This window comes from Syngnathoides biaculeatus, chromosome 4 (genome assembly GCF_019802595.1).
Source record: "Syngnathoides biaculeatus isolate LvHL_M chromosome 4, ASM1980259v1, whole genome shotgun sequence".
NCBI classification, from domain to species: Eukaryota; Metazoa; Chordata; class Actinopteri; order Syngnathiformes; family Syngnathidae; genus Syngnathoides; species Syngnathoides biaculeatus.
The window spans coordinates 13,954,616-13,981,024 of NC_084643.1; the positions used below are offsets into that span (position 1 = coordinate 13,954,616).

The 26,409-nt window shown below is 42.5% G+C and overlaps 1 protein-coding gene across 4 annotated transcripts in view; it reads left to right on the top strand.

Moving 5' to 3' along the window:
• Positions 1–26,409, top strand: part of top3b (DNA topoisomerase III beta) — a 144,843-nt gene that overhangs the window by 99,781 nt on the left and 18,653 nt on the right. For all 4 annotated transcript variants that reach the window (XM_061815878.1, XM_061815879.1, XM_061815877.1 and 1 more), the window contains 2 exons: positions 4,993–5,142; positions 16,861–16,961. In XM_061815878.1, the coding sequence (XP_061671862.1) occupies positions 4,993–5,142; positions 16,861–16,961 (251 nt within the window). The remainder of the gene's footprint in view (positions 1–4,992; positions 5,143–16,860; positions 16,962–26,409) is intronic.

Here is a 26,409-nt window from a genome sequence, read left to right on the forward strand (position 1 = left end):
CAAATTATTACAAATAATACATTTTGTACCAGATAATGACCTAATGTACACAAAAGGAACTTTGGCCTTGTCATAAATAAATTGCATTTAGCCACAGTAAAATCAAGACAGCCATTCACTGTGTGAGAAAGTTAGGATACAGTGCTGTGAAAAAGTATTTGCCCATGCCCTTTTTTTCCATTTCGATCACACACAAAGGTTTCAAATCATCAAACCAATTTTAATATCACTCAGAGACAACCCAAGGAAATACAAAAGGCAGTTTTCAAATGACAATTTACTTTACTTCAATTTACTAAGGCACAAAAAAAAAAAAAATCCAAACCTTTCTGACCCTCTATGAAAAAGTAATTGGCCCTGCCCTCCATTCATTCAATCACAGTCACACATTTTGGAAAGATGAGTTCAATTTCACAAGCTACACCCAAACCTGATTTCCAATACCTGAATCTATACATGATTTAAATAGAATCAATGCCACGATCCAAAGAAATTCAAGAAGAAATGAGAAAAAAGTGATTGAAATCCATCAGTTTGGAAAAGGTTACAAAGCCATTTCCAAGGCTTTGAAGCTCTTGCGAACAACTGTCAAAGCCATTATTCACAAATGGAGAAAAGTAACAACAATGGCAAACCTTCTCAGTAATTGTAATCCCAAGAGTGCGATGAAGATTCATCCAGGAGGTCACAAAGGAACTCTGTACAACATCTAAAGACCTTCAAGCCTCACTTGGCTAAATTAAGGTCAGTGTTCATGACCTACCTCAAGAAAAACATGGGAGAGTTCGCAGGGGAGCGATCACCCCTGCTGTCAGTGAAGAATACAAAAGCTCATCTCATATTTGCCAAAAAAGATCTTGATGATCCTCGAGACTTTTGGAAAAACATTCTGTGGACTGACCAGTCAAAAAAATAAATTTTTTTTGGAAGGTGTGCCGTTTGTTACATCTGGTGTAAAAAATGTGTAAAGCATGGTGGTGGCATTGTGATGGTCTGGGGCTGCTTTGGTCCTTCACAACTTGTTTTGATTGATGGAGCAATTAATTCTGCAGAAAATCCTGAAGGAGAATGTCCGGCCATTAGTTTGTGCCCTCGAACTAAAGGGCTCTTGGATCATGCTGCAGGAAAATGATCTGGAACACACCAGCAAGTCGACCTCTGTATGCCTAAAGAAAAAAAATAAAAGTTTTGGAGTGGCCAAGTCAAAGTCTGGATTTAAATCCAATTGAGATGCTATGGTTTGACGTTAAAAGAGCAGTTCATGCAAGAAAACACTTCACTGTGGTGGAATTGAAACAATTCTGCAAAAAAGAGCTGGACAAAATTCCACGAGAGCATTGTGAAACATTATTCAATTATCCCAAACACTTGATTTCATTTATTGCTCCCAAGGATGTCATAACCCGTTATAACGTTCAGAGGGCAATTACATTTTCACAGAGGGTCAGAAAAGTTAGGATTTTTTTGTGCCTGAATAAATTTAATTGTCATTTGAAAACTATTTTCTTCGGTTGTCTCTAAGTGATAAAGTGATTGACTGAATGATTTTATCAGTTTGATGATTTGAAACCTTTGTGGGTGTTCATCTTCTTTTCCCTTCGGCTTGTGCCGTTAGGGGTCGCCACAGCGTGTCATCATTTTCCATTTAAGCCTACATTGAAGAAATTAAATATTTGAACACCCTGCTATATTGCAAGTTCTCTCACTTAGAAATCAGGTTCTGAAACTTTCATCGTCGGTGCATGTCCACTGTGAGAGAGAGAATCTAAAAAAAAAAAATACAGAAATCACAATGTACGATTTTTTTCAACCACTTATATGTGTGATGCAGCTCTAAATAATAATTTGTACACCTGAGAAAAAACAATGTTAATATTTGGTACAGGAGCCTTCGTTTGCAATTAAAGATGTCAAACGTTTCCTAGGTTTACACACACTGCAGGAGGGCCTAGTCCTCCACACAGATCTTCTCTTGATCAGACTAGTTTCTGGGCTGTCGCTGAGAAACATGCAGTTTCAGTTCCCGCCAAAGATTTTCTATTTGAGTTAGGTCTGGAGACTGGCTAGGCCACGCCAGAACCTTGATGTGCTTCTTACGGAGCCACTCCTTGGTTTTCCTGGCTGTGTGCTTCGGGTCATTGTCATGTTGAAAGACCCAGCCATAACCCATCTTAAATGCTCTGACTGAGGGAAAGAGGTTGTTCCCCAAAATCTCATAACGTATAGTCACGGTCATCCTCTCTTTAATACAGTGCAGTCGTCCTCTCCCATGTGCAGAAAAACATCCCGAATGGTTCACAGTAGGGATGGTGTTCTTGCGATGGAACTCATTATTTGTCTTCCTACAAACACGGTTAGTGGAATTATGACCAAAAAGTTCCATTTTGGTCTCATCTGACCACAAAGCTTTCTCCCATGACTCCTCTGTATCATCCAAATGGTCATTGGCAAACTTAAGACAGGCCTTGACATGTACTGGTTTAAGTAGGGGAACCTTCCATTCCATGCATGATTTCAAACCATGACGTCTAAGTGTATTACCAACTGTAACTTTGGAAACAGTGGTCCCAGCTCTTTTCAGGTCATTGATCAAGTCCTGTCGTATAGTGCTGGACTCATTTCTCACCTTTATAAGGATCATTGAGACCCCACAAGGTGATATCTTGCATCGGGCTCCACTCCAATTGAGATTGACCGTCATGTTTCGATTCTTCCATTTTCTAATGATTGCTACAACAGTGGATCTTTTTTCACCAAGCTGCTTGGCAATTTCTCCATAGCACTTTCCAGCCTTGTGGAGTTGTACAATTTTGTCTCTGGTGTCTTTGGACAGCTCATTGGTCTTGGCCAGGTTCCAAGTTTGAGTCTTACTGATTGTATGGGGTGGACAGGTGTCTTTCTGCAGCTAACGACCTCACACAGGTTCTGATTCAGGATAATACATGGAGTGGAGGTGGACTTTTAAGGACAGACTAACAGGTCTTTGAGGGTCAGAATTCTACCTGACAGGTGTTCAAATACTTATTTTCAGCTGTATCACACAAATAAATCGGAAAAAAAAATCATACATTGTGATTTCTGGATTTTTTTTTTTTAATTATCTCTCTCACAGTGGACATGCACCTCCGATGAAAATTTCAGACCCTTCCATAATTTCTAAGTTGGAAAACTTCCAATATAGCCGGGTGTTCTAATACTTATTTTCTTCACTATATCGCTTGCATCTTTGTCTTGCACCAACTGCCCTCAATTCTTCCCTCACAACATCCATCAATCTTCCCTTTGGACTTGTTCTTGCTCCTTTGCCTGGCAGCTCCATCCTCAGCACCCTTCTACCAGTATACTCACTCTCGCGTCTGGACATGTCCAAACCATCGTAGTCTGCTCTCTCGAACCTTGTCTCCAAATCATCCAACTTTGGCTGATCCTCTAATTAGCTCATTTCTAATCCTATCCAACCTGCTCACACCTAGAGAGAACATCAACATCTTCATTTCTGCCACATCCAGTTCTGCTTCCTGTTGTCATTTCAGTACCACCATCTCTGATCCATACATCATGGCCGACCTCACCACTGTTTTATAAACTTTGCCCTTCATCCTAGCAAAGACTCTTCTGTTAGATAACACACCAGACACCTTCCGACGGTTGTTCCAACCTGCTTGCACCCATTTCTTCACTTCCTTACCAGACTCACCATTGCTCTGGCTTGTTGACCCCAAGTATTTTAAGTCATCCACCATCGCTATCTCTTCTCCCTGGAGCCTCACTCTTCCCCCTCCGCCCCTCTCATTCACACACATATATTCTGTTTTACTTTGGTGAATCTTCATTCCACTCCCTTCCAGTGCATGCCTCCATCTTTCTAATTGTTCCTCCACCTTCACCTTGCTTTCACTGCAGATCACAATGTCATCTGCAAACATCATGGTTCAGGGGATTTCAGTCCAACCTCATCTGTCAGCCTATCCATTACAACAAAAAACTGGAAGGGGCTAAGAGCTGATCCCTGATGCAGTCCCATCTCCACCTTAAATAATTCTGTCACACCTAAAGCACACCTCACCACTTGTTCTGCTGCCCTCATACATGTCCTGTACTTTTCTAACATATTCCTCTACCACACTAAACTTATGCATGCAGTACCACAGTTCCTCTCTTGATACTCTGTCATAGGCTTTCTCTAGATCCACAAAGACACAATGTATGTGACCTTTGTACTTTTCATTTAGCATCCTCAAGGCAAATAATGCATCTGTGGTTCCCTTTCAAGGGATGAAACCATACTGTTGCTCGCAGATACTTACTTCTGTCCTGAGTCTAGCCTCCACTACGCTTTCCCATAGCTTCATTGTGTGGCTCATCGACTTTATTCCTCCATTGTTCCCACAGCTCTGCAAATAACCTTTGTTCTAAAAAAATGGTAGCTAGCACACTTGTCCTCCATTCTTCTGGCATCTTCTCACCTGCTTGTATTCTGTTTAATAAGTTGGTCAAAAACTCCACAACCACCTCTCCAAATTGCTTCCATACCATATTTGTTTGGCACAGATTTTATGCTGGATGCCCTCCCTGACGCAACCCCTCTTGGGGAGTAGAGGCCCCAGTGAGATACAAACTCATGACCCCTGGTTTACCAAACCAACGCTCGAACCACTGAGCTACGGGGTTTCTAGTCAACACATTTCCATCTCTGTCTTTAAATCACTCTTACCTGCTGCACATCCTTCCCATCTCTATCCATCTGTCTGGCTAACCTGTAGAGATCCTTTTCTCCTTATTTCATGTCCAACCGGGTGTACATGTCGTCATATGCCTCTTGTTTAGCCTTCGCCACCTCTATCTTTGCCCTACATTGCATCTCATTGTATTTCTTTCTTCTCCTCGGTCATCTCAGTGTCCCACCTTTTCTTCACTAATCTCTTTCCCTGTATGACATTGTTTTTTTTTTGGGTCATTGATATTAAAAAAAAAAGTGTTTCTCTTTCACAGATGCAGAGCTGGTACTACCCACCATACGCAGTGCTGTTGAAAAGCAACTCAATCTAATTGCACTTGGTCAGGCCCACTTCCAGGAAGTACTCCAGCATGCATTGGATATCTTCAAAAGGAAGTTTCACTATTTTGTGGACTCCATCTGTGGTGAGTTTGCAACATTGAAGATTATAGATTATTATGACACAAGCTTCTTGAAGGGCAATTGTCATGTAGACAGCAACAACATGAGGCTGTCATTCATTTGTAGGCGCCAATAAAAATGAAAAGTTGAATGCTGGTTGCTGCATGGATGTCATCTGTATAAAAAATATTCAAAAAAATACAGTGGAGCGTGTGATTTCAATCTTTATTTTGAAAGTCTTGATGGTGACGCACACGGATGCAGCGGCTAATGGCTCTCCTTTATCAATGCTTTAACTTGTATTTTGTCTGTTTTTCTGGGCACTTTGCTTGCACACGCTTCAACAGTACACCACTACACCTGCCAAGAATTTTTGGACCTTTGATACCGACACAATATTACAGTTTTAGGTGACTTTCAATACAAACATAACGTTCCAGACAAGCTAGTGAAACCATCGGACTAGCCACGAATTATTGTCGGGCCGGTGAAGCAGCGCAGGCGGAGGAGGGATAGGAAGCAAAAATGGAGCCGTTGGTCCGGCTTCTTGCTAAGGCTAAAGAACAATCCACATAGGACACCTCTTCCAAGCCTGTACCTCTCAAACGCCAGAACCATCGCCAACAAACTGGATAATCTGTAATTACAATTTGCAGATAATTGCTGTTTGTGCGACTGCTGCGTCCTCATCATAACGGAGAACTGGCTTCAACCGAGCATTTCATATGTAGTGTGCAGCTAGTAGACCGCAGTATGCACCGTTGGGATTGGACTCCGGTATAAGCAGAGTTGGGGGGGCACTGTTTGTACGTGCTTGATAACTTGTGCAACAACAGCATGATTATTGAGAGACACTGTTAACCTGACATTGAGTACATGTCCGTTAAATGCCAGCCGTTTTATGTCCGGAGGGAGCTAACTGGAGTTACCATCATGGCTGTTGACATCCGACCAGATGCTAACGCTTCGCTCTCTCTCCTGCTGAACGTTATTAATGAACAGCAGCATGCCCACCCTGAAGGCATTCACATTATATCCTGGGACTTTAACAAGACCAATTTAAAGACCACCAGCATGTTAAATGTCAAAAAAGAGATGGAAAAACTTTAGACCATGTGTCCTCCAACATTAAGAAATGCCACAGAACCACACCTCTCTCTCCCCCACATTTGTGAGTAAGACAACATCTCCCTGCTGCTCGTCCCTTTATTCACTCCCCACAGACGCAGATTGCTGTATACTGAGTGTAGCAACCTGGCCAGAGACTGCACTGAGTCAACTGCAGGAGTGGTTCCAACACACAGATTGGGACCTATTGTAACACCAGGACCTGTAAAAATACACAGGGGCTGTACTGGACTCTATCAAGTTTTGTATGGAAACTGTGTGTATGAAGAAAAGTGTCAGGGCTTTTCTAAACCAGAAACGCTGGATGACCAACCATGTCCGCTCATTCCTCAGGGCACATGACATTGCCTTCAGATCAGGTGACAGAGCTCTTTACAGCATGGTTCGAGCTGAACTGATAAAGAGTACTAAAAATGCCAAAACAGACTACAAAATTAGGCTAGCGTTTCACCTTGCCAGCAACAGATCTGGAGAGGTGTGGCAGGGTTTACAAAGCCTCAGAAACTTCAAAGGCTCTGATGTGTTGCACCATGAGTGAGAAGCGAATCATTAGCAGAGGAGCTCTACAGGTTCTTTGCTCATTTTGAATCATCACAGGGACTGTCAGCTGCTTCAGCTCTACCCCTACCCGCACCGGGCTCCAACTCACCACTCGCTGTACAGGAGCACAATCTGAGGTGTGTGCTCCTGGCCGTGAACCTCACGAAGGCTGCTGGCCTGGATGGAGTACCAGGCATGGTGCTGAGAGCATATGCCCACGAGCTGTACAGCGGCTTCCATTCTTCAACCTCTCACTGTCCCAACCAGTCATCCCCACCTGTTTAAAATCTTCACGAATAATTTCTCTCCCCAAAAAGAAACCCTTAAACAGCCGTAATGACTAGTGCCCTGTTGCCTTCACACCTGTCATCATGAAATCCTTTGAGAGGCTTGTTCTCAAGCACATCAAAGACTGTCTCAGCCCCTCATTCGCTGGGAACACATCAGTGGTTGGGCTGATCTCAAAGGGAGACAAGGGAGCCTATAGAGAGTAAGTCCAGAAGCTCACAACATTGTCGTACAGACAACAATCTAGCACTGAACACTACAAAAACAAAGATCATTTTGGACTTCAGTCGGAACAGAACTAAACTGCTCTTCAACAGCGAGTGTGTGTGGAGTGAGTCCACTCATTTAGGTTTCTGGGAGTCCCGATCTCTAAGTACCTCACCTGGACAGACACCATCTCAGCGGTCATGAAGAAGGTTCAACAGCGTCTCCACTTCCTGAGAGTCTTCAGGAAAAACAACCTGAACACAAAAACCTTGTACTTCTCATCAATTGAGAGCCTGCTGACGTACTGTGCCTCCATCTGATATATGAGCTGCACTGGCGCAAACAAAGGCTTCAGAGGACAATTAACAGCACGAAAGTTAATTGGCTGCCCTCTCCCTTCCTTGGCAGACATTTACTCCTATCAGTGCCTCAGCAGAGCTCGGTACATTGTTAAGGACACTACACACCCTGATTCTAAAGTGTTTGAACTCTTGCCGTCTGGAAGGTGATACAGACGCGCAAAAGCAAGGTTATTTCTGTGAGCCATCACCACCCTGAACTCTCATCTTTCCTCTAGCCAGGCTAATAATGCAAAGGCACGCTAATTTAAATTTCTTGTGCAATACTTATTTTGCATTCCATTTTACACTGATTTTTATTTGTATTTATTGATTTTTACCCATGACTTTTGTATGCACTGAAACAGGCAAAGCGCTCCTATCTCATTGTGCAATGTATAATGACAATAAATGGCCTTCTATTCTATTCTAAACTTGTTTTCTTGTTTGAGACCTATTGAATGACAGCATTACACCGCTTTTTGTGATCTATTAGTATTGGGCCCTGCTATGAGTAGCGAAAAACAAATGAATGCATGCATTAATACTGGCTCCCCAAAGGGTTTACAGTTGCCTATACATGCCACAAAAATGGTGGAAAAGCACTGCTTTTTACTTAATAAAGCTCCTCCACTCATTTCAATGTCCCTCACTCATTTACACCAAGATGCCACAAATAGTTTGTGTTGGAAATATTAGCTCTATTAGATCTACCTTCACCTTTCACAGGGCTGTGTTCTGTTGTGACTTTTAGTTCTTTTGGTTAAGCTGTTCGCAACACTTGTCCCTGGATCAGGGGTGTCAAACGTACAGTCCGCACCCTGGAACCGGCCCGCCGGGGGGTCTAGTCTTGGCCCCTGGTTTAATCTGCAAAATGGAAAACATGTTTTTTTTCATTTTAAAAAAAAATCTGCAGTTTGTTATTTATCAGCTAGGAGGTACACTTTCTTATAATAGACAACGTAAAATACTATACTGCCAAAGAACTAACAGCAGAGCATCCTTTGGGTCTGTATGTGGCATTTTGTTCTATCCTTGGAATTTTATCTGCATTTGACTAAGCCCTGACACACTATTCAGAGATATGTCTTTGTCAAAAAAGAAAAAAGTTGGCTCTGAGTGTCATATTTTCCCAAAATAATTGACCTCTTCCAATTTGTTCACAAAGGTGAATGGGGAATCTGTGTGCCTGATGTGCACACAATAAATTTCGGTGCTCAAGGAAAATAATCTTCGGCGCCATTCTGAGGCTTACCACAGTGAAATATACAACAGCTTAAATGGAGAACTAGAAGACAGAGGATAAATGAATCATTGGTGGGTCTGAGGAAACAGGAATCTATTTTCACCCGGAGCCGATAGACCAATAATGCCGCAGTGAAAAGCCAGCTACGTAATTGCTAGAAAAATAGCATAAGCATCAAAGCCATACTGTGAGGGAGAGTTTGTTAAAAGTTGCTTGCTATAGGCTGTAGAAATTGGCTTGAGAAGAAACAAGCTTTGCCAATATTAGCCTGATGAGGAACACTAGCAGAGAGGATTTTGGAACTATCGACAGATTCAGACTGCCAACTGAAGCGCAAAGTGCGGTCCGTCCATCCATCTATCTATCCATCCATCTTCTACCGCTTCTCCAGGTCGGGTCGCAGGGGAAGTACCTTCAGCAGGGATACCCAAACTTCCCTTTCCCCAGCCACTTTCAGCTCTTCCGGATGGATCCTGAGGCCTTTCCTGGCCAGTCCAGAGACATAGTCTTTCCAGCCTGTCCTGGGTCGTCCCCGGGGTCTCTTTCCAGTGGGACATGCCCAGAACACCTCAACAGGGAGGTGTCCGGTAGGCATCTGGATTGGATGCCCCAGCCACCTCATCTGGCTCCTCTCAATGCGGAGGAGCAGCGGCTCGACGCTGAGCCCCTCCCGGATGACCAAGGTTCTCGCCGTATCTCTAAGGGAGAGCTCAGACAGTCTGTGGGGGAAATTCATTTCGGTCACTTGTATCCAGGATCTTGTTCTTTCAGTCACGACCCACACATCTCGTGCCCAAATATTAGGGTAAGAAGGTATATCGACTGGTAAATTGAGAGCTTCGCCTTTCGACTAAGCTCCCTCTTTACCACAACAGACTGATACAAAGTCCTTATCACTGCAGACGTTGCACCGATCTGTCTGTCAAACTCCTGTTCCATTCTTCCCTCACTCGTGAACAAGACCCCAAGATACTTGAACTCCTCCACTGGGGGCATGATGTCATCCCCGACCTGGAGAGGGCATGCCACCCTTTTCCGACTGAGGACCATGGTCTCAGATTTGGAGGTGCTGATTCTCATCCCAGCTGCTTCACACTTGGTTGCAAACCGCTGCGGTGAAAGTTGGAGATCACATGTTGATGAAGCCAACAGAACCACATCTTCTGCAAACAGCAGGGATGCGATGCTGAGGCCACCAAACCCGACACCGTCTACGCCTCGGCAGCACCTAGCCCAGTCGGGCTGCTGCGTCGCTTCCCCAGCGATGGCTGCGCTTCGGGCTAGCGGACGGCGGTGGCTCTGAAGAATTCAGCCGACAATGCCTCACTCAGCCGCATGCGCACATTAAAGCACCCCGGCTCGACGGCGTTGTTCATCGCGTTCTGCGGCGGCTATGAATAACCCCTAAAAGCAGCATGGCTCGGCTCAGTCATAAGCCACCTCGGCGCAGAAAATAAGCCACACCAGCCGGCTGCGATGAGCTGTGATGGCTCATCTCCGCCGCAGAAGTGGATTGGACGGGCATGCGGTTTGGCCGTGATCGCATATCATCTGAATATGGCTCGAAACAATAGTGTAATATTGCCCCGGTAACTTCACTCGGTTATGTGGTGTTCTCCTTTTCGAAAAGAGCTTTTGTGTCAGAAGGCACGTGTTCGTCTCCCATAGTTAGGGTGCACCATGTGTTTTTATTGGCAAATGTCCGAGTGACGTCACGTACAGAGGATGCAGCCAATATGGCGACCACTTGGATGTCGTAGAATGACACTTCTACAACTTTGCGCATGGATGACATTGAAGTGAATAATGTTATATGTATTTTTCGTTACAATATCTAGTTTCAAATGTTTATAGGGATGACACTTGGGCTTTCATCACCAAGCTGCTGAAGTGCTCGTGTCATCTTCAGTAGCTTATCTCTATGCATTTGGCCCATGCAATGGACACATCATAAAACACAAAGACCAGGCACTGGATTAACAACATAGATGAACATTCAAGTACAGTATGTGCCAGCACTATTGCGCCTACCACCTGGTGCGCATAAGGGAGGGGGACTAGTGGAAGGCTGCCTTCAAAACTCCCACTGGACATTACAAATATTTGGTGTTGCTCTTCGGGCTCACTAACCTGCCAGCTGTTTTCCAGAACCTCATCAATGATGTGCTTCTCGAAATGCTCAACCGTTATGTATTTGTATATTTGTCGGAGGACATTCTGATCTTCTCACCAGACGAAGCGACTCATGTCAAGCACATCCAAGCAGGTTTGCAACAGTTGCTGCGTGACGGACTGTATGTAAAAGCAGAAAAATGCAAGTACCATCAAACCTCGGTGTCGTTTTTAGGATTCATCCTGGTGGTGGGTGAGGTGCGCATGGTCCAGCTCATTTAAGGTGGTTCAGAGGTTTATTGGATTTGCAAATATTTGCACGGTGGCGGCACCTTTACACACACTTACGGTGGCTCACATGACGTTCAATTGGAGCCCAAGTTGCCAGACGGCCTTCCGTAAACTTAAGGCCAGCTTTGCCTCCATTCCCATCCTCATCTTGCCGGATCCCGACCAGCAATTCATTGTGGAGGTGGATATGTCAAATTCAGGGATAGGGGCTGTTCTATCACAGAGAAATCATAACAAAGGGAGGATACACCCCTCCGCCTTCCTATCTAAAAAAAAAATGGACACCCACAAAACGTAACTACGATATTGGAGACCGGGAGCTCTTAACAGTTAAAACGGCATTGACTGAGTACAGACACTGGTTGGAGGGGGCTCAGCTTCCTTTCGTGGTCTATACCTACCACAAAAATCTGGAATACTTGAAATATGCCAAAAGACTAAATGCCAGGCAAGCCAGGTGGGCCCTCTTCTTCATGCGGTTTAACTTTGTGGTTTCCTATTGGCTGGGATCAAAGAACGGCAAACCCGATGCGCTGTCGCAGGTCCAAGATAGCGACAAAATGGAAGCAGAACCAGCATCCATCCTCCCCGACGCGTGTTTTGTATCGTCCTCCTTGTCTCTGCTCTTGATATCCCGTGTACCAAACCCCACCTCGTTCTTGACATTCCTCTTTCGCCTGCCGAATCTGCCACTGTTGCCTCCATGGACTGGCTACTGGTTTTTGGACCTTGGATCGAATTAAGACGCCTCCAAACAATGGGAATTTATTAAAAAATACCCCAGTGATGTCAAAATTCCAGGCCGATGTTAGCGTGTAATGGTGAAGATTTGAAGCTGTGACATGCGATTAAGACGTCTGACACAATAGGCAGAGTGGCTACCTGTTGCACTCAAGAACAAAAAATGAGCTCTCCTGCACAGATAACAACATCCTGTGTTCATCCACATATATCCATTTAACTGCATTTTGAGAGGAAAATTGACAAAATTATTTTTTTCTCCAAAGATCACGATCGAACTGGGAAGCTATTTTCATTCAATGTGCAAGCCAGTTTTGCAAAAATACCATCTTGAACTTTCAGGCTCTGGTCATGTGACCATGGTCGGGTAGACACGGGAGACGTTTTTCTTCCTCGGGATTAACTCCCTTCTCTTGTTGTGCGTGGTGGGAACAATAAAACCACTCTTCCCTGGTTACCATCGGTCTTTTTTTCCTTCAAAGCTTCCTGCTTCACATAGCTGCGCAGTCCCATCTCACTCCACCATCAACGCCCACGCCCACTGAGCTTATCACAATGCCCATAACAATCATAATAAACTCAAGCAAAGGGCACAACGCAAATACCATAAAGAATGCAAGCAAAGCGAGTGCGCAATAGAAAAAAACCTCAGAACTTCAATATGCTTTCGTGGCTTCAGAATAGCCGCATGGAAGGAGGCAAAGAGCTGCGGGCTGGCCACCCCTGGACTAGTGTAATGCTGTGATATAGAAGAGCAAGAGTTTTGTCTTTGTGAAGTAGTGGGAATGAGGCCTTGAGTCCTGTACGAGAAAAGTTACTAATCACAAAAACAGATTCCATTGAGGGGAAAAAACACAAAAGGAAGCTGCTCCAAATCTTTTAATAGTGCAACTCAACATTCAGATAAGATATTGATTCCAATACATTATTATAGAAGGATAGTTATCAGTGTGCATTCAAAGTTAACTCTAACTTGTACAGTTTTAACAATTTCAACGATCAGACAGATGAATACATTTTTAAAAAGGATTGTTTTCCGCGACAACTTGCAATGCAGCCCTTTGGAGGCACAAGCTAGTGCACTGCGTAGACCAGTCCCAACCCTGGATGAATGAAGAGGGTTGTGTCAGGAAGGGTCCCGGCCTAAAACTTTGCCAAACAAATATGAGCATTCATCAAAAGAATCCCATACAGGATCGGTTGTGGCGCGGGTTAACAACGTCCTTCAGGGCATCGGTGGAAAATCAGCGAAGAGGAATGCACAGAGCCTACAACTGAGGGTAGGGACTTTGAACGTTGGGACTATGACAGGAAAAGGTCAGGATTTGGTTGACATGATAATTAGGAGAAAGGTTGATATATTGTGCATCCAAGTGAGCAGGTAGAAAGGTAGGGAGGCCAGAAACTAAGGGACAGGATTTAAATTATTTTAGCATGGAGTAGATGGGAAGAGATGTTGAGTATGGGTTATTTTAAAGGAAGAGCTGGCTAAGAATGTCTTAAAGGTGAAAAGTGTATCAGATCGCGTGATAAGGCTAAAACTTGCAATTGAGGGTGTTATGTATCATGTGATTTGCGGCTATGCCCCACAGATAGGTTGTGACTTAGAGTTGAAAGAGAAATTCTGGAAGGAACTAGATTAAAGTAGTTCTATGCATCCTAGACACAGAGCAAGTTTGATTTGTGCAGATTGAAAGGGACATGTTGCCAAAGGAAACAGTTGATGGGTACGTATGGAATCCAGCAAAGGAACTTTGAGGGACAGATGTTGGTGGACTTTTGCAAAAGGATGGAAATGGCAGTACTGAACACTTTTTCCCAGAAGAGGCAGGAACATAGGGTGACCTACAAGAGCGAAGGTAGACGCACGCTGGTTGATTACCTTTTCTGCAGATGATGTAATCTGACAGAGGGTACTAACCTTAAGGTAGTGGCCGGGGAGAATGTAGCTCGACAGCATAGGATGGTGGTGTGTAGGATGACTCTGGTAATGGGGAGGAAGATTAAGAAGACAAGGGTAGGGCAGAGAACCATGTAGTGGAAGCTGACAAAGGAAGAATGTTGTGCGACCTTTTGGAAAGGCTCTCGGTGGACATGAGGAGCGTCCAGAAGACTGGATTACTACAGCCAAGGTGATTAGAGAGACAGGCAGGAGAGTACTTGGTGTGTCTTCTATTTAAGAAAGGGGAGAAAAAGACTCGGTGATTGAGCTCCAAAATACAAAAAGTCACTGAGAGGACTGAGGAGAGGTGAAAGGAATACATTGAGATGTGACGTAGGGCAAAGGTGGAGGTGGCGAAGGCTAAACAAGAGGCATATGACGACATCTACACCAGGTTGGACACGAAAGAAGGATAAAAGGATCTCTAAAGGTTGGCCAGACAGAGGAATAGAGATGGGAAGGATTTTCAGCAGGTATTAAGTGATTAAGGAAAGAGATGGGAAAAGTGTTGACTGGTGCCAGTAGTGTGCTAAATAGATTGAAAGAATATTTTGAGAAGTTGATGAATGTAGAAAATGTCAGAGAAGGAAGAGTAGAAGAGGCAAGTGTGATGGACCAGGAAGGGGCAATGATTAGTGAGGGCAAGTTAAAAAGCGAGAAAGAAGTTTGAAGTAGTTCAGAAGAAGCTACACTCAATACTATTCACTCTTTTTTTAACCAAAATTCTTCAATTAATTCTCAATCACCAAAATGGCTTTAATCATTGCTGATAAATTTCCTAATTTTTTTCCGGTTCCTGTCAAATGCACGCCTGTGAAATACTTGTTCCTACGTCATTACAAAGCAATGTTTTTTTTTTTTTTTTTTTTTCAAAAGAAGTCAATGAATATACACGCAATCTTTTGATGAAACATCTATTGCTTGTTCCACCATAATAAGGCAATTAGTATTCTGTCCTGAAATACATGTTGTTACTTGAAACAACTCATCAACCTATAGCTTTTGGATCACCCTTACTCTTTTTCAGTTTTGTTCTCGGAGAAAGGGTGCTCGTGGTTACTTACCTCTGTGCCTTCGCAAAAAAATCCAAGTGACCGGAGACGTTGGCCCAGAGTTAAAAGCCCCAATATGGATTTACTCCTTCATAAGAGGGTTTTTTTTAAAAGGGACTTTGTTGGTGTTCAAAATGATTTGGAGGTCTTCACTCGTTTTATACAACTGCATAGTCTGTTACTGGTGTTTTGCAAATTCAGACGTGCCCCAAGATGGTTTTCATCAGTCACCAAAGTGTCCCATCTCGTGTGCATCAGATTATTCATAATATACCACTTAATTTGACTAAGCGCTGCTCCTTGTTCCCCTATCTTTCGGACATGACCACAGGATGATTATAAATTAAAATGTGGTTCTTCCTCGCATGCATGAGAACCCAATTGTGGATCATTTAGGTTTTGGATTCTCAGAGCTTTTTCATGGCAGGACAATATTCTGACACCCCACAGATATCTCAAAAGCAGGAAGAATGTTACTATGGTTACGACCACTCCACAGCATCCCATTTTGGGACCTAACCACTTTAGGGTAGGCCTTTAATATAGGTGTCCCTAATGGTTTGGTGTATTTAAATTTCTTCACTGGCTGTCAACTATTTTGAGATACTATAAATCTCCACCCAGCTTGTTACCAGTCTTTAGCTCACCTCCCCAATCAGACTCTTGGCTGAAATGGCCTTTTTGGATATACCAGTGCTTTTTTTATGCTTCTCACTAGGATAGTCTCCTGGTTCCACCAATGTGGTGTCCTGCTGAAGTCGATATGTCAGGATGCTCTGTTGGAAAGAGTTCTATCCATTTTGAGAATGCATCTATTATGACCAAGCAGTACTTTTTTCCCCCACTTTGTGAGGTAAATCCAATTTGACATTAGTTAAATACCGAGCAATAAGGACAGAAGACCTGTTTTCTCTTGCTTGAGCTCAAGGAGAATGAAGAAGAACTGCAAGGTACAATTCTTGAATATGTTCCAAAGCAGTCTTCCCCGAACCCACTCTTTTTATGAGATTTAGGGAGTCCCTACCAACAGTGACAAATGTAAAGGCTCGGGGTGAGCCAAAACGTGTTTGTGTGACTATGTGTCTGAATGTTGTTGGAAAGTTATGATATGGAAACAAATATGTACGATAACTATATATGTGCTGCGCAAAGGGTTCTTCTTTGCGGGCTGAAACATTTTCTTCATTGCAGCAAATGTATGATAATGTATAATTTTGATGACTGAATCTCACACTTTGGTTTAATTCAATTAAGTCCATGTGGATAATTTGGAGAATGTTCATTTTATTTCTTTATTTAGTTGTGTGTGTGTATAAAGTTTACCTGTCCTCCTATCCTCTCATCATAATGTTTGTGTTGAAAGACTGATGATCTCGAGAGGATGATGAAGGCATCGCAAAGATTCACATTGGTTATTTTTGTCACGGTTGCTTTGTCATGTTTGCCTTGTTGTGATGCGGACCGCGCTTAGGAATGAAAAGGAGGATTCTTGGAGATGTGGGTAGAATGGGTTGGAGATGGTGTAATAGACACATCCCACGTTCTCCTCGCGAGCAAAAGTTCCTCTTATCTTCCTTCCTTGAGAAATTGTACTTTAAATGTCCTGGGTTACGTGTGCCCTGCTATCACCAGATGCTATATCACTGACCAAGTCACTGAAGCTGTCTGACTCCAAAGGTTGCGGAAACCTGACAAAATTGTGCAACTATCATTTATTCTGAGCTCAGCATTACTCAAATATATTTTTTGAGGACTACTTTTTATTTTTGCTTGTCATATTATTATAAAGTACCTGTATTCTTACTTGACAGTATTTGCTACTTAAATCACCTCTGCCTCCTGCTTTGCATTTGCAGGTATGGATGAATTGATGGAAGTCTCTTTTTCACCAATTGCTGAAGCAGGCAAGCCCATGTCTCGCTGTGGCAAGTGCCGTCGGTTCATGAAATTCATCCAGGTAGGCACAACCGTACTGATCATACAGCGGCTGAAGTATTGAAGACGTCACCATTTTTCTCACAAAATGTACTTGCAATGGTGCTATTGACCTGAAAATTTCAACAGATCTTGGAAACAGCCTCAGTAATCCATACATACAGTGGGTACAAGAAGTATTCAGACCCTTTATATTTTTTACTCGGATTTTGCAGCCATTTGCCAAAATCATTTTTAATATTTTTGTTCTTGAATGGACACAAAGCATCATCTCAAAAAAAAAACAATTGTTGAAATTTAGATTTCCAACTGAAACATCTCAGAGCAATAAGTATTCAGACCGTTTTGTCAGTGTATGGAAGAAGTACCTTTTTTTTATGTAATACAACAATGAGTCTTTTGGGGAATAATGACGCACATTTCTTGTTTTTAAAATAATTGTTTTTTGATATAGTTTTTCACACATGGATTTGAGAATCCTCTGCCATTCCTCCTTGCAGTCCTATCTTGGCCTCATCAGTCCAGAGAATCTTATCTCACCATCTCAGAGGCCTTTATGGGGTTTTTTTGTTGTTGTTTTTTTTGTTTTTTTTTTAGCAAATTCCACGTGGCACCGCCTTGACCCGTCACCTTTTCGTGGTGCAGGGATATGTGTGTCTCGATGATCCTAGGAACTAAGTTCCCTGTGGATTCATGCCCCATGGCAAAAAGGTCCGAGGTGAGGGACCAGACAAAATACGACTTCAAAACCCCGATGACGAATACATAAATTGGATCTTGGTTTCCCTTGCCCAGACGCGGGTCACCAGGGCCCCCCTCTGGAGCCAGGCCTGGAGGTGTGGCTCGAAGGCGAGCGCCTGGTGGCCGGGCCTGCACCCATGGGGCTCGGCCGGGCACAGCCCGAAAGGGTACCATGGGCTCACCACCTGTGAGAGGGGCCATAGGGGTCGGGTGCAATGTGAGCTGGGCGGTGGCCAAAGGCGGGGACCTTGGCGAGCTGATCGCTGGCTACAAAAACTAGTCTAGGGACATGGAATGTCACCTCTTTGGCAGGAAAAGAGCCCGGGTTGCTGCGTGAGGTCGAGAAGTTCCGAGTATATCTAGTCGGACTCGCCTCTATGCACTGCCTGGGCTCTGCTACTACTCCTCTTGAGAGGGGTTGAACTCTTATGCACCAAACAGCAGTTCAGAGTACCCACCCTTTTTGGAGCCCTGAGAGGGAGTGCTTGAGAGCATATATATATATACAGAGAGAGAGAGAGAGAATAAGAAAATAAGAAATTGGAAAATAAGTATTTGAACACCCTGCTATATTGTGGTCTGAAATTTTCATCGTAGGTGCATGTCCACTGTGAGAGAGATAATCTAAAAAGAAAAATCTAGAAATCACAATGTATGATTTTTTTTAAACGATTTATTTGTGTGATACAGCTGCAAATAAGTATTTGAACGCCTGAAAAAACCAATGTTAATATTTGGTACTGTAGCCTTTGTTTGCAATTACAGAGGTGAAACGTTTCCTGCAGCAGTTCACCAGGTTCGCACACACTGCAGGAGGGATTTTGGCCCACTCCTCCACACAGACCTTCTTAAACAATCATACATAGTGATTTCTGAATTCTTCTTTTTAGATTATCTCTCTTGCAGTGGACATGCAACTACGATGAAAATTTCAGAGAACTTGCAATATAGCAGGGTGTTCAAATACTAATTTTCTTCACTGTATATATATATATATATATATATATATATATATATATATATATATACATATATGTGTGTGTGTGTGTGTGTATACTATTTTGTTTTTGTAGACCGCACAATTCGTCACTTTAAACTGCTCCCTTTGCACAATTGCCATTGCACTGGTCTATAACGGGAATCGCGGATGAGTAAAGGAGCTCTGTAGAACCTTAACACAATGTGGGATGTTTACACACTTATCTATTACCTGTTCTGAATTAAGATTTTAGATCTTGCACGACTCTTATAAGGAATACTTCCTATAAACAGAAATATTTATTGTTCTTGTTGCTGTGTTGTTCCTTGTTCTTTGCTCCAGAAAGTCGTACCAGGTCAGAACCGACTGCCATAGAAAAATTCCATGTGTGTTTTTATACACTTGGCACACACACACAGTCGTACAAAACGCCTCCTAGGAAAAATATTGTCTCTTGTTACGAAGGAAGTTCAGGATACGGAGGAAAAAATGGGCACTGGATTCCCAAAATTTCACTGAATGTAAACATCCTGTAACTTGGTTTGTGTGGCACGATAGAGCTGCTCTCCTCTTGGATGTTTAATAGCATCTTTCTGGCATCCCAATGGGTAAGAAGGACATAAATCTTTACCCATGATGTACTTCCTGCATCTTGATTTGTTTGGCACAATAGAGTTGCTCTCTTGGACCCTCGACTGTCACCAAATCATCCTGGCGCTGACACAAGCTAGTGCATATTAGAAAAGTACAACTTTTTCTTTTTTTTTGCAAGTTTATTCATCTTTCTTCACCATAGGCCCCAATAAACTTTCGTGGAATTAAATTGTGTGCGTGACCATGTTCATATTTATGTTTTTTCTCGGCTGTCAAAGTTGGCCTCCTCCTCTGTCACCCACGATGCTTTTTGCTTGTCACTCACCCTTCTCTTTGCACATTCGCCCAACGGCAAAGGTGAATGAACATTATTGTTTAAAGTATTTTTTACATTGTGTACTTTGAATGCTTATTTTGGGGGGCAGGGGCGGTGTAGGGAGTTGGGGGGCTTGGAACGGATTACATTATTTACATGTAAAATGCGCTTCTACTTATGAAAAATTCAGGTTACAAAATGACTTCCGGAACGGATTAATTTCGTAAGTAGAGGTACCACTGTATATATCCTTCCATCCATCCATACATCAATTTTCAGATCCGCTTATCCTCACGAGGGTCACGGGAGTGCTGGAGTTAATCCCAGATGTCACCGGGCCGGAGGTGCAGTATACCTTGAACTGGTTCCCACCAAATTGCAGGGTGCATGGAGACAGATAACAGTCACACTCACGATCACATCTAGGGGCAATTTAGAGTCTACAATTAACACATGTTTTTGAGATATGGGAGGAAACTGAAGTGCCCAGAGAAATCCCACGCAGGCACGGGGAGAACATGCAAACTCCACACAGGCGTGGCCGGAATTGAACCCTGGTCCTCAGAACTGTGTGTGGACACACACACCACACTTTCATTCACTCCACAATCATGCCTGGTGGTGGTAAGCTGCCCTGGGTGTGATGATCTTCCAGCTCACAGTAGATATGTAAACTTTACATACCTTCAAGAAGTAATTTTAAAATTCCATATATATCTACATCCAAACTAAAGTGGGAGTTTTTCAGAATGTAAGCAGTTGTAAATATATCCATTAAAAAAAAAACATTCAAGTTGTGGCAAAAAAAAGGGTTGAGCTAAATATTTTTATCGGATGTATGCATTTTCATAGAGTTATGTTTTTCACATAGCACAGGTGACAGCATTTAATAGGATCTCAATATCTGCAATAAACAGTCTTTTAGCCTTTTGTCAATAGATGACAATACATCATCAGACTAGTTTGTAGGTTAAATTTATAGTCGAGACATGAGTGTGACCAGCAGAGTGAAACTAAAAAATGAAAGCAAAATAAGTTAGCTACGTCCATTGTTTTGTAAATTAAATCAGGAAACAATCATATGATTTGTAGTTTTCATAATATTTAAGAATAATTTGTGATTGTGAGTGTGACTGTTGTCTGTTTCTATGTTCCCTACAATTGGCTGGCAACCAGTTCAGGGTGTACGCCGCCTTCTGACCAATGACAGCTACAATAAGCTCCAGCAATCCCGCGACACTTGTGAGGTTAATGGATGGGTGGATGGATGGACGGACAGTCAAGAGAGGTCACAATTTGCTTCTCGTCTCACATTAATTAATTTTTTTTTGTCAAGAATCAACAACAAGTGAGACACAATCGTAAAGTAAAACGAAATTTATTGGATATTTTAAACTTTTTTTAACAAATAAAAGCCTAAAAGGTAGGGCATGCAAAATTATTCGGCCCCCTTGCACTAATACTTTTTGTTGTGCCACCATTTGCTGCAATTACAACTGAAAGTTACTTGGGGCATGTCTCGATCAGATTTGCACATCAGGAGACTGAATTTTTTGCCCATTGTTCTTTGCAAAACAGCTCGAGCTCAGTGAGGTTGGATGGAGAACGTTTGTGAACAGCAGTATTCAGCTCTGCCCAAAGATTCTCGATTGGATTCCGGTCTGGACTTTGACTTGGCCATTCTAACACCTGGATACATTTATTTGTGAACTATTCCATTGTAGATTTGTTTTTTATGTTTTGGATCATTGTCCTGTTGGAAGATAAATCTCCGTCCCAGTCGCTGGTGTTTTGCAGACTCCAACAGGTTTTCTTCCAAAATAGTCCTGTATTTGGCTCCATTCATCTTCCCATCAATTTTAACCATCTTCCCTGTCCCAGCTGAAGAAAAGCAGCCCCAAACCATCAGGCTGGCACCAACATGTTTGACGGTGGGGATTATGTGTTCAGGGTGATGAGCTGTGTTGCTTTCGCACCAAACATATCGTTTTGCATTCTGGCCAAAAAGTTCGATTTTGATTTCATCTGAGTAGATGACCTTCTTCCACATGTTTGGTGTGTCTCCAGGTGGCTTGTGTCAAACTTTAAACAAGAGTTTTTATAAAATGGCATTCATCTTGCCACTCTTCCATCAAGGCCAGATTTGTGCAGTGCCAGATGATTGTTGTCCTATGGACAGACTCTCACACCTCAGCTGTAGATCTCTGCAGTTCATCCAGAGTGATCGTGGGCCTCTTGGCTGCATCTCTGATCAGTCTTCTCCTTGTTCAAGGTGAAAGTTTAGAGGGACGGCCGGGTCTTGATAGATTTGCAGTGGTCTGATACTCCTTCCATTTAAACATGATTGCTTGCACAGTGTTTCTTGACATGTTTAAAGCTTGGGAAACCTTTTTGTACCCAATTGCGGCTTTAAACTTCTCCACAACAGTATCTCGGACCTGCCTGGTGTGTTCCTTGGTCTTCATGATGTTCTCTGCACATGAAACAGAACCCTGAGATTATCAAAGAGCAGGTGCATTTATACGTAGACTTAATTACACACAGGTGGATTCTATTTATCATCATCAGTCAACATTGGATCATTCAGAGATCCTCACTGAACGTCTGGAGTGAGTTTGCTGCTCTGAATGTAAAGGGGCTGAAAAATATTGCATGGCCCACTTTTCAGTTTATTATTTTAAAAAAACTATAAAATATCCAATAAATTTCGTCCCACTTCACGATTGTGTCCCACTTGTTGTTGATTCTTGAAACAAAAATGTAAATTATATATCTTTATGTTTGAAGCCTGAAATGTGACGAAAGGTTAATAAATTCAAGGGGGCCGAATACTTTCACTAGGCACTGTACAATGACTTTATATGAAAGTCACAGTTAACTGCCCTGCAACTGACTTGCGACAAATTCAGGGTGTAGTACATCTTTCGTCCTAAGCTGGCTGGAATCGGCTCCAGCTCTCCTGTGACCCTTGTGAGGAAACGTGGCTCCGATAATGGATGGATTGATGGATGGACTTTATATGAGGTGAGCATAAACAATTGGCAATTCTTTTTCCACTATGAGCACTCATCAAATTAGCTTGTAGCTAACTAAAGAATATACTTTTCCCTGTCAGGGATAACCAACCACCACAGCGATTCACTCGCTTGATTGGGTTGTCTGACGTGAAACAACCATTTTTATCTAGCCTTTCGTCAAGTAATGTCCCAATTAACTTCACAAACTCATTTTTAACTGCACATTTGCACATGAAACTATGAAACAAACAATAAATGGCATGATACACCTCGCATAGGCATTGGTTCTGCAACACTTAGTCTCTTTACAGCATATAGATTGGAGGGGTGTTCCCGCCAAGCCAATCTTTTTTTTTTTTATCCTTTTTTAGCTTTGTACATGTCAGAGGCTGAACAAGGAGTAGATGTTGATGTTCACTTCTGCTCCATTCTACTCCCATAGAGGTTGATCCCACTCCTTCCTAACCCTAAGTGATTGTTTAAAAAAATCCATCCCACTTTCAGTGAGATGGCTCCAGCTCCCTCTCAATACTGAGGTTTTGTTTTTTTTTTCCAAAACCTGCCCAATCTCACTTTTACAAAGATTGCTCACTATCATGAATGAGCAATGTTTAGCTCGATACTCAAGGGAAATGTTCAGATATTGATTTCATTAAAATTAAAATACAGGAAGTTCTCGGGTTAAGACTTTCTCAACCTAAAAGGTTTCAACTTTACAACACCCGAGTTTGCCATAATGGCCCTAGCACCATATTGTTTCTGCTTAGCTGATGCATATTGCTTTTCTCTGCTTGTGCGCTGGGAGTTTATTTGCCCTTTTCACCCAGCTTTTTATGGCCCAAAAGATGAAAGATGGGTTTTTTTTTTTTTTTTAGCAATGTTGGTCCAGCTGAAAGAAAAGCAATGACTGTGGAAATGAAGCTCAACATCATTAAAAATAAATAAATAGTGGAGAAAGGATTAACACCAACGCACATAAAGACTTGGGCTTCAGTCGGATGACCGTGGCAATTATTATAAAGGACAAATCCCATATTTTAGTGCGCATGAAGAGTGATACAGTGATCACGAAGCAACTTTTTTGTGAAGAAAAAAAACAAAGGACCATTCTTCGATCATTGACAAGATGGAAAGATTACTTACATTATGGATCAAGGATCCAAATCAATGTAGGCTTAATATCAGCCTCATGTTTATTCAGGGAATGGGCACGGCGTATTTTTCTAACTTTGAAAGAGCAGAAAGGAGAGGACGCCGAGGAGGAATTTACCACTACCAATGGCTACCTGCACTTGTTACTTAGCAATAGCTGAGCGCAGTCTCCCTTCATTCTTCACCATCCCAGCCTCCCTTCCCTAATAGTAAGTGAACCATCTTATATTTTTTACTTTAATGTATTTTTTTTATACAAAGTGTCCATACCCAACCATTTTCTGAGCCGCTTATCCTCACGTGAGTCACGAGAATCTTGAAGCCAATCCCGGCGGTCATCGTAAACTTTGACTTTAACGGTGAAATCCAACTTAAGTTGAAATTCAAGTTAAGTCACTACTGTAGGAACAGATCTCAGTCGTTGACAGAGGACTCCCTGTACAGTACAATATAAGTGGATCCTGTTTGTCACTCCCGTCAAGGTTTTCACCCCCATCAACTCCCCTCTCAGTGTTTCCAGCACTGCCATTTCCCTGTGAGTTTACGCTCACAATTCCTTCTCCCCCTCGCTCCCAATGACCTTTACTCCTGCTTCTGTCCAGTCACATAATTTATAGCAAAGTTCACACGCATTGTGTGGGAACCTGCGAGACCCACGGTACAAAAATACATGTCACGTCACATGAGCTACAGCTCCTTTGGTTCTACAGGGATTGTGTAAAAATGGAAAAGCATGATTTTCAAAATTAAAGGTTGATAATTATAAATGATCGAAGACTTGCCTGATAATATACTCCAAAAAACTGCCCCGTGGTAGTTCTTGGCATAATTTTGAAGCATGATTGAATGGGCTTTTTCTTCTCTTTCTTTCATTGTCTTTGTATTCTGCCTTGTTTTCCTAATTTTCAGTTTTAGGCCCAAAAGTTTTTTGTTTGAGCCATCACTCTTGAAAAATCACATGATCAGCCTTTATTTCTGATCACACGATTGGATAGTCCTTAATCTTGGTTATTTTTTTCATTTTTAACACCTTTATAGTTATGTCAGTTTATGCAAAACGTTGGACCACACAACAGATTTCACTTGATAATAACATGAAAATTTGAGACTCCATCAGTGGTTAAAAGCCTCCATTCTGCACTTAAGCAGCTCACAGAATTGATGGATGTGTTATAATTAATATTGTGAGAAAGAGAGAGACCATGATTAATCAATTTGTGTCCCCGACTCTAGTGAAGATTAATTCAGTACCACTCCCATCTGAATTTAAAGTGGGGTGAGCCGTTATCGACAATGACATGCCCGGAATGAATAAGTCATTTCTATTCAGTGAAGTTATTCAGTGTCAAGTACCCAAAGCCTAGTGAAAGACATGCTAAAAGAAAAAAAAAATGGATGTGAGTCACAGTTATATTTTATATATCCATTTTGGGCACATAGAACCAACAGATTAAACAAATATCTTGCCCATACTGAAATAAATCTACTGAATTAGGCACACTTTTAGTGGAAATTAAAGGATTTCTTTGTCTGTGAGGAATAGTATTTTGTGAAACTGGTGTTTATGTCACTGATTTGTAGACATGAATTGAAAACTTCTTTTCCTTTTCAGCCTGTCCCGTTAGGGGTCGCCACAGCGTGTCATCTTTTTCCATCTAAGCCTATCTCTCTAACACCCACTGTCCTCATGTCCTCCCTCACAACATCTATCAACCTTTTTTTTGGTCTTCCTCTCACTCATTTGCCTGGCAGCTCCATCCTCAGCACCCTTCTACCAATATACTTACTGTCTTATCTCTGGACATGTCCAAAACATCGAAGTCTGCTCTCTCGAACTTTGTCTCCAAAACATCCAACTTAGGCTGTCCCTCTATGAGCTCATTTCTAATCCAATCCAACCTGCTCACTCCGAGCGAGAACTCATCTTCATTTATGCTACCTCCAGTTCTGCTTCCTGTTGTCTCTTCAGTGCCACCATCTCTAATCCGTATATCATGGCTGGCCTCACCAATGTTTTTTCAACATTGTCCTCCCTCCTAGCAGAGACTCTTCTGTCACATCGAACACCAGACACCTTCCGCCAACTGTTCCACCCTGCTTGGACCCGTTTCTTCACTTCCTTACCACACTAACTGTTACTCTGTATTGTTGACCCCAAGTATTTGAGGTCATCCACCCTCGCTTTCTCTTCATCCTGGAGCTTCACTCTTCCCCCTCCGCCCCTCTCATTCACGCACATATTTTCTGTTTTACTTCGGCTAATCTTCATTCCTCTCCTTTACAGTGCGTGGCTCATCTTTCTAATTGTTCCTTCAACTGCTCCCAGCTCTCACTGCAGATCATAATATCATCAGCGAACATCATGGTCCAAGGGGATTCAGTCTAAACTCATCTGTCAGCCTATTCATTACTACAGCAAACAGGAAGGGGCTCAGACCAGGTCCTGATGCAGTCCCACCTCCACCTTAAATTCTTCTGTCACACCTACGCACATCTCACCGCTGTTCTACTGCCCTCATACATGTCCTGTACTATTCAAACATATTTCTCCACCACACCAGACTTGCGCATGTAGTACCACAGTTCCTCTCTTGGTACTCTATCATGGGCTTTCTCTAGGTCTACAAAGACACAATGTAGCTCCTTCTGACCTTTTCTGTACTTTTCCACG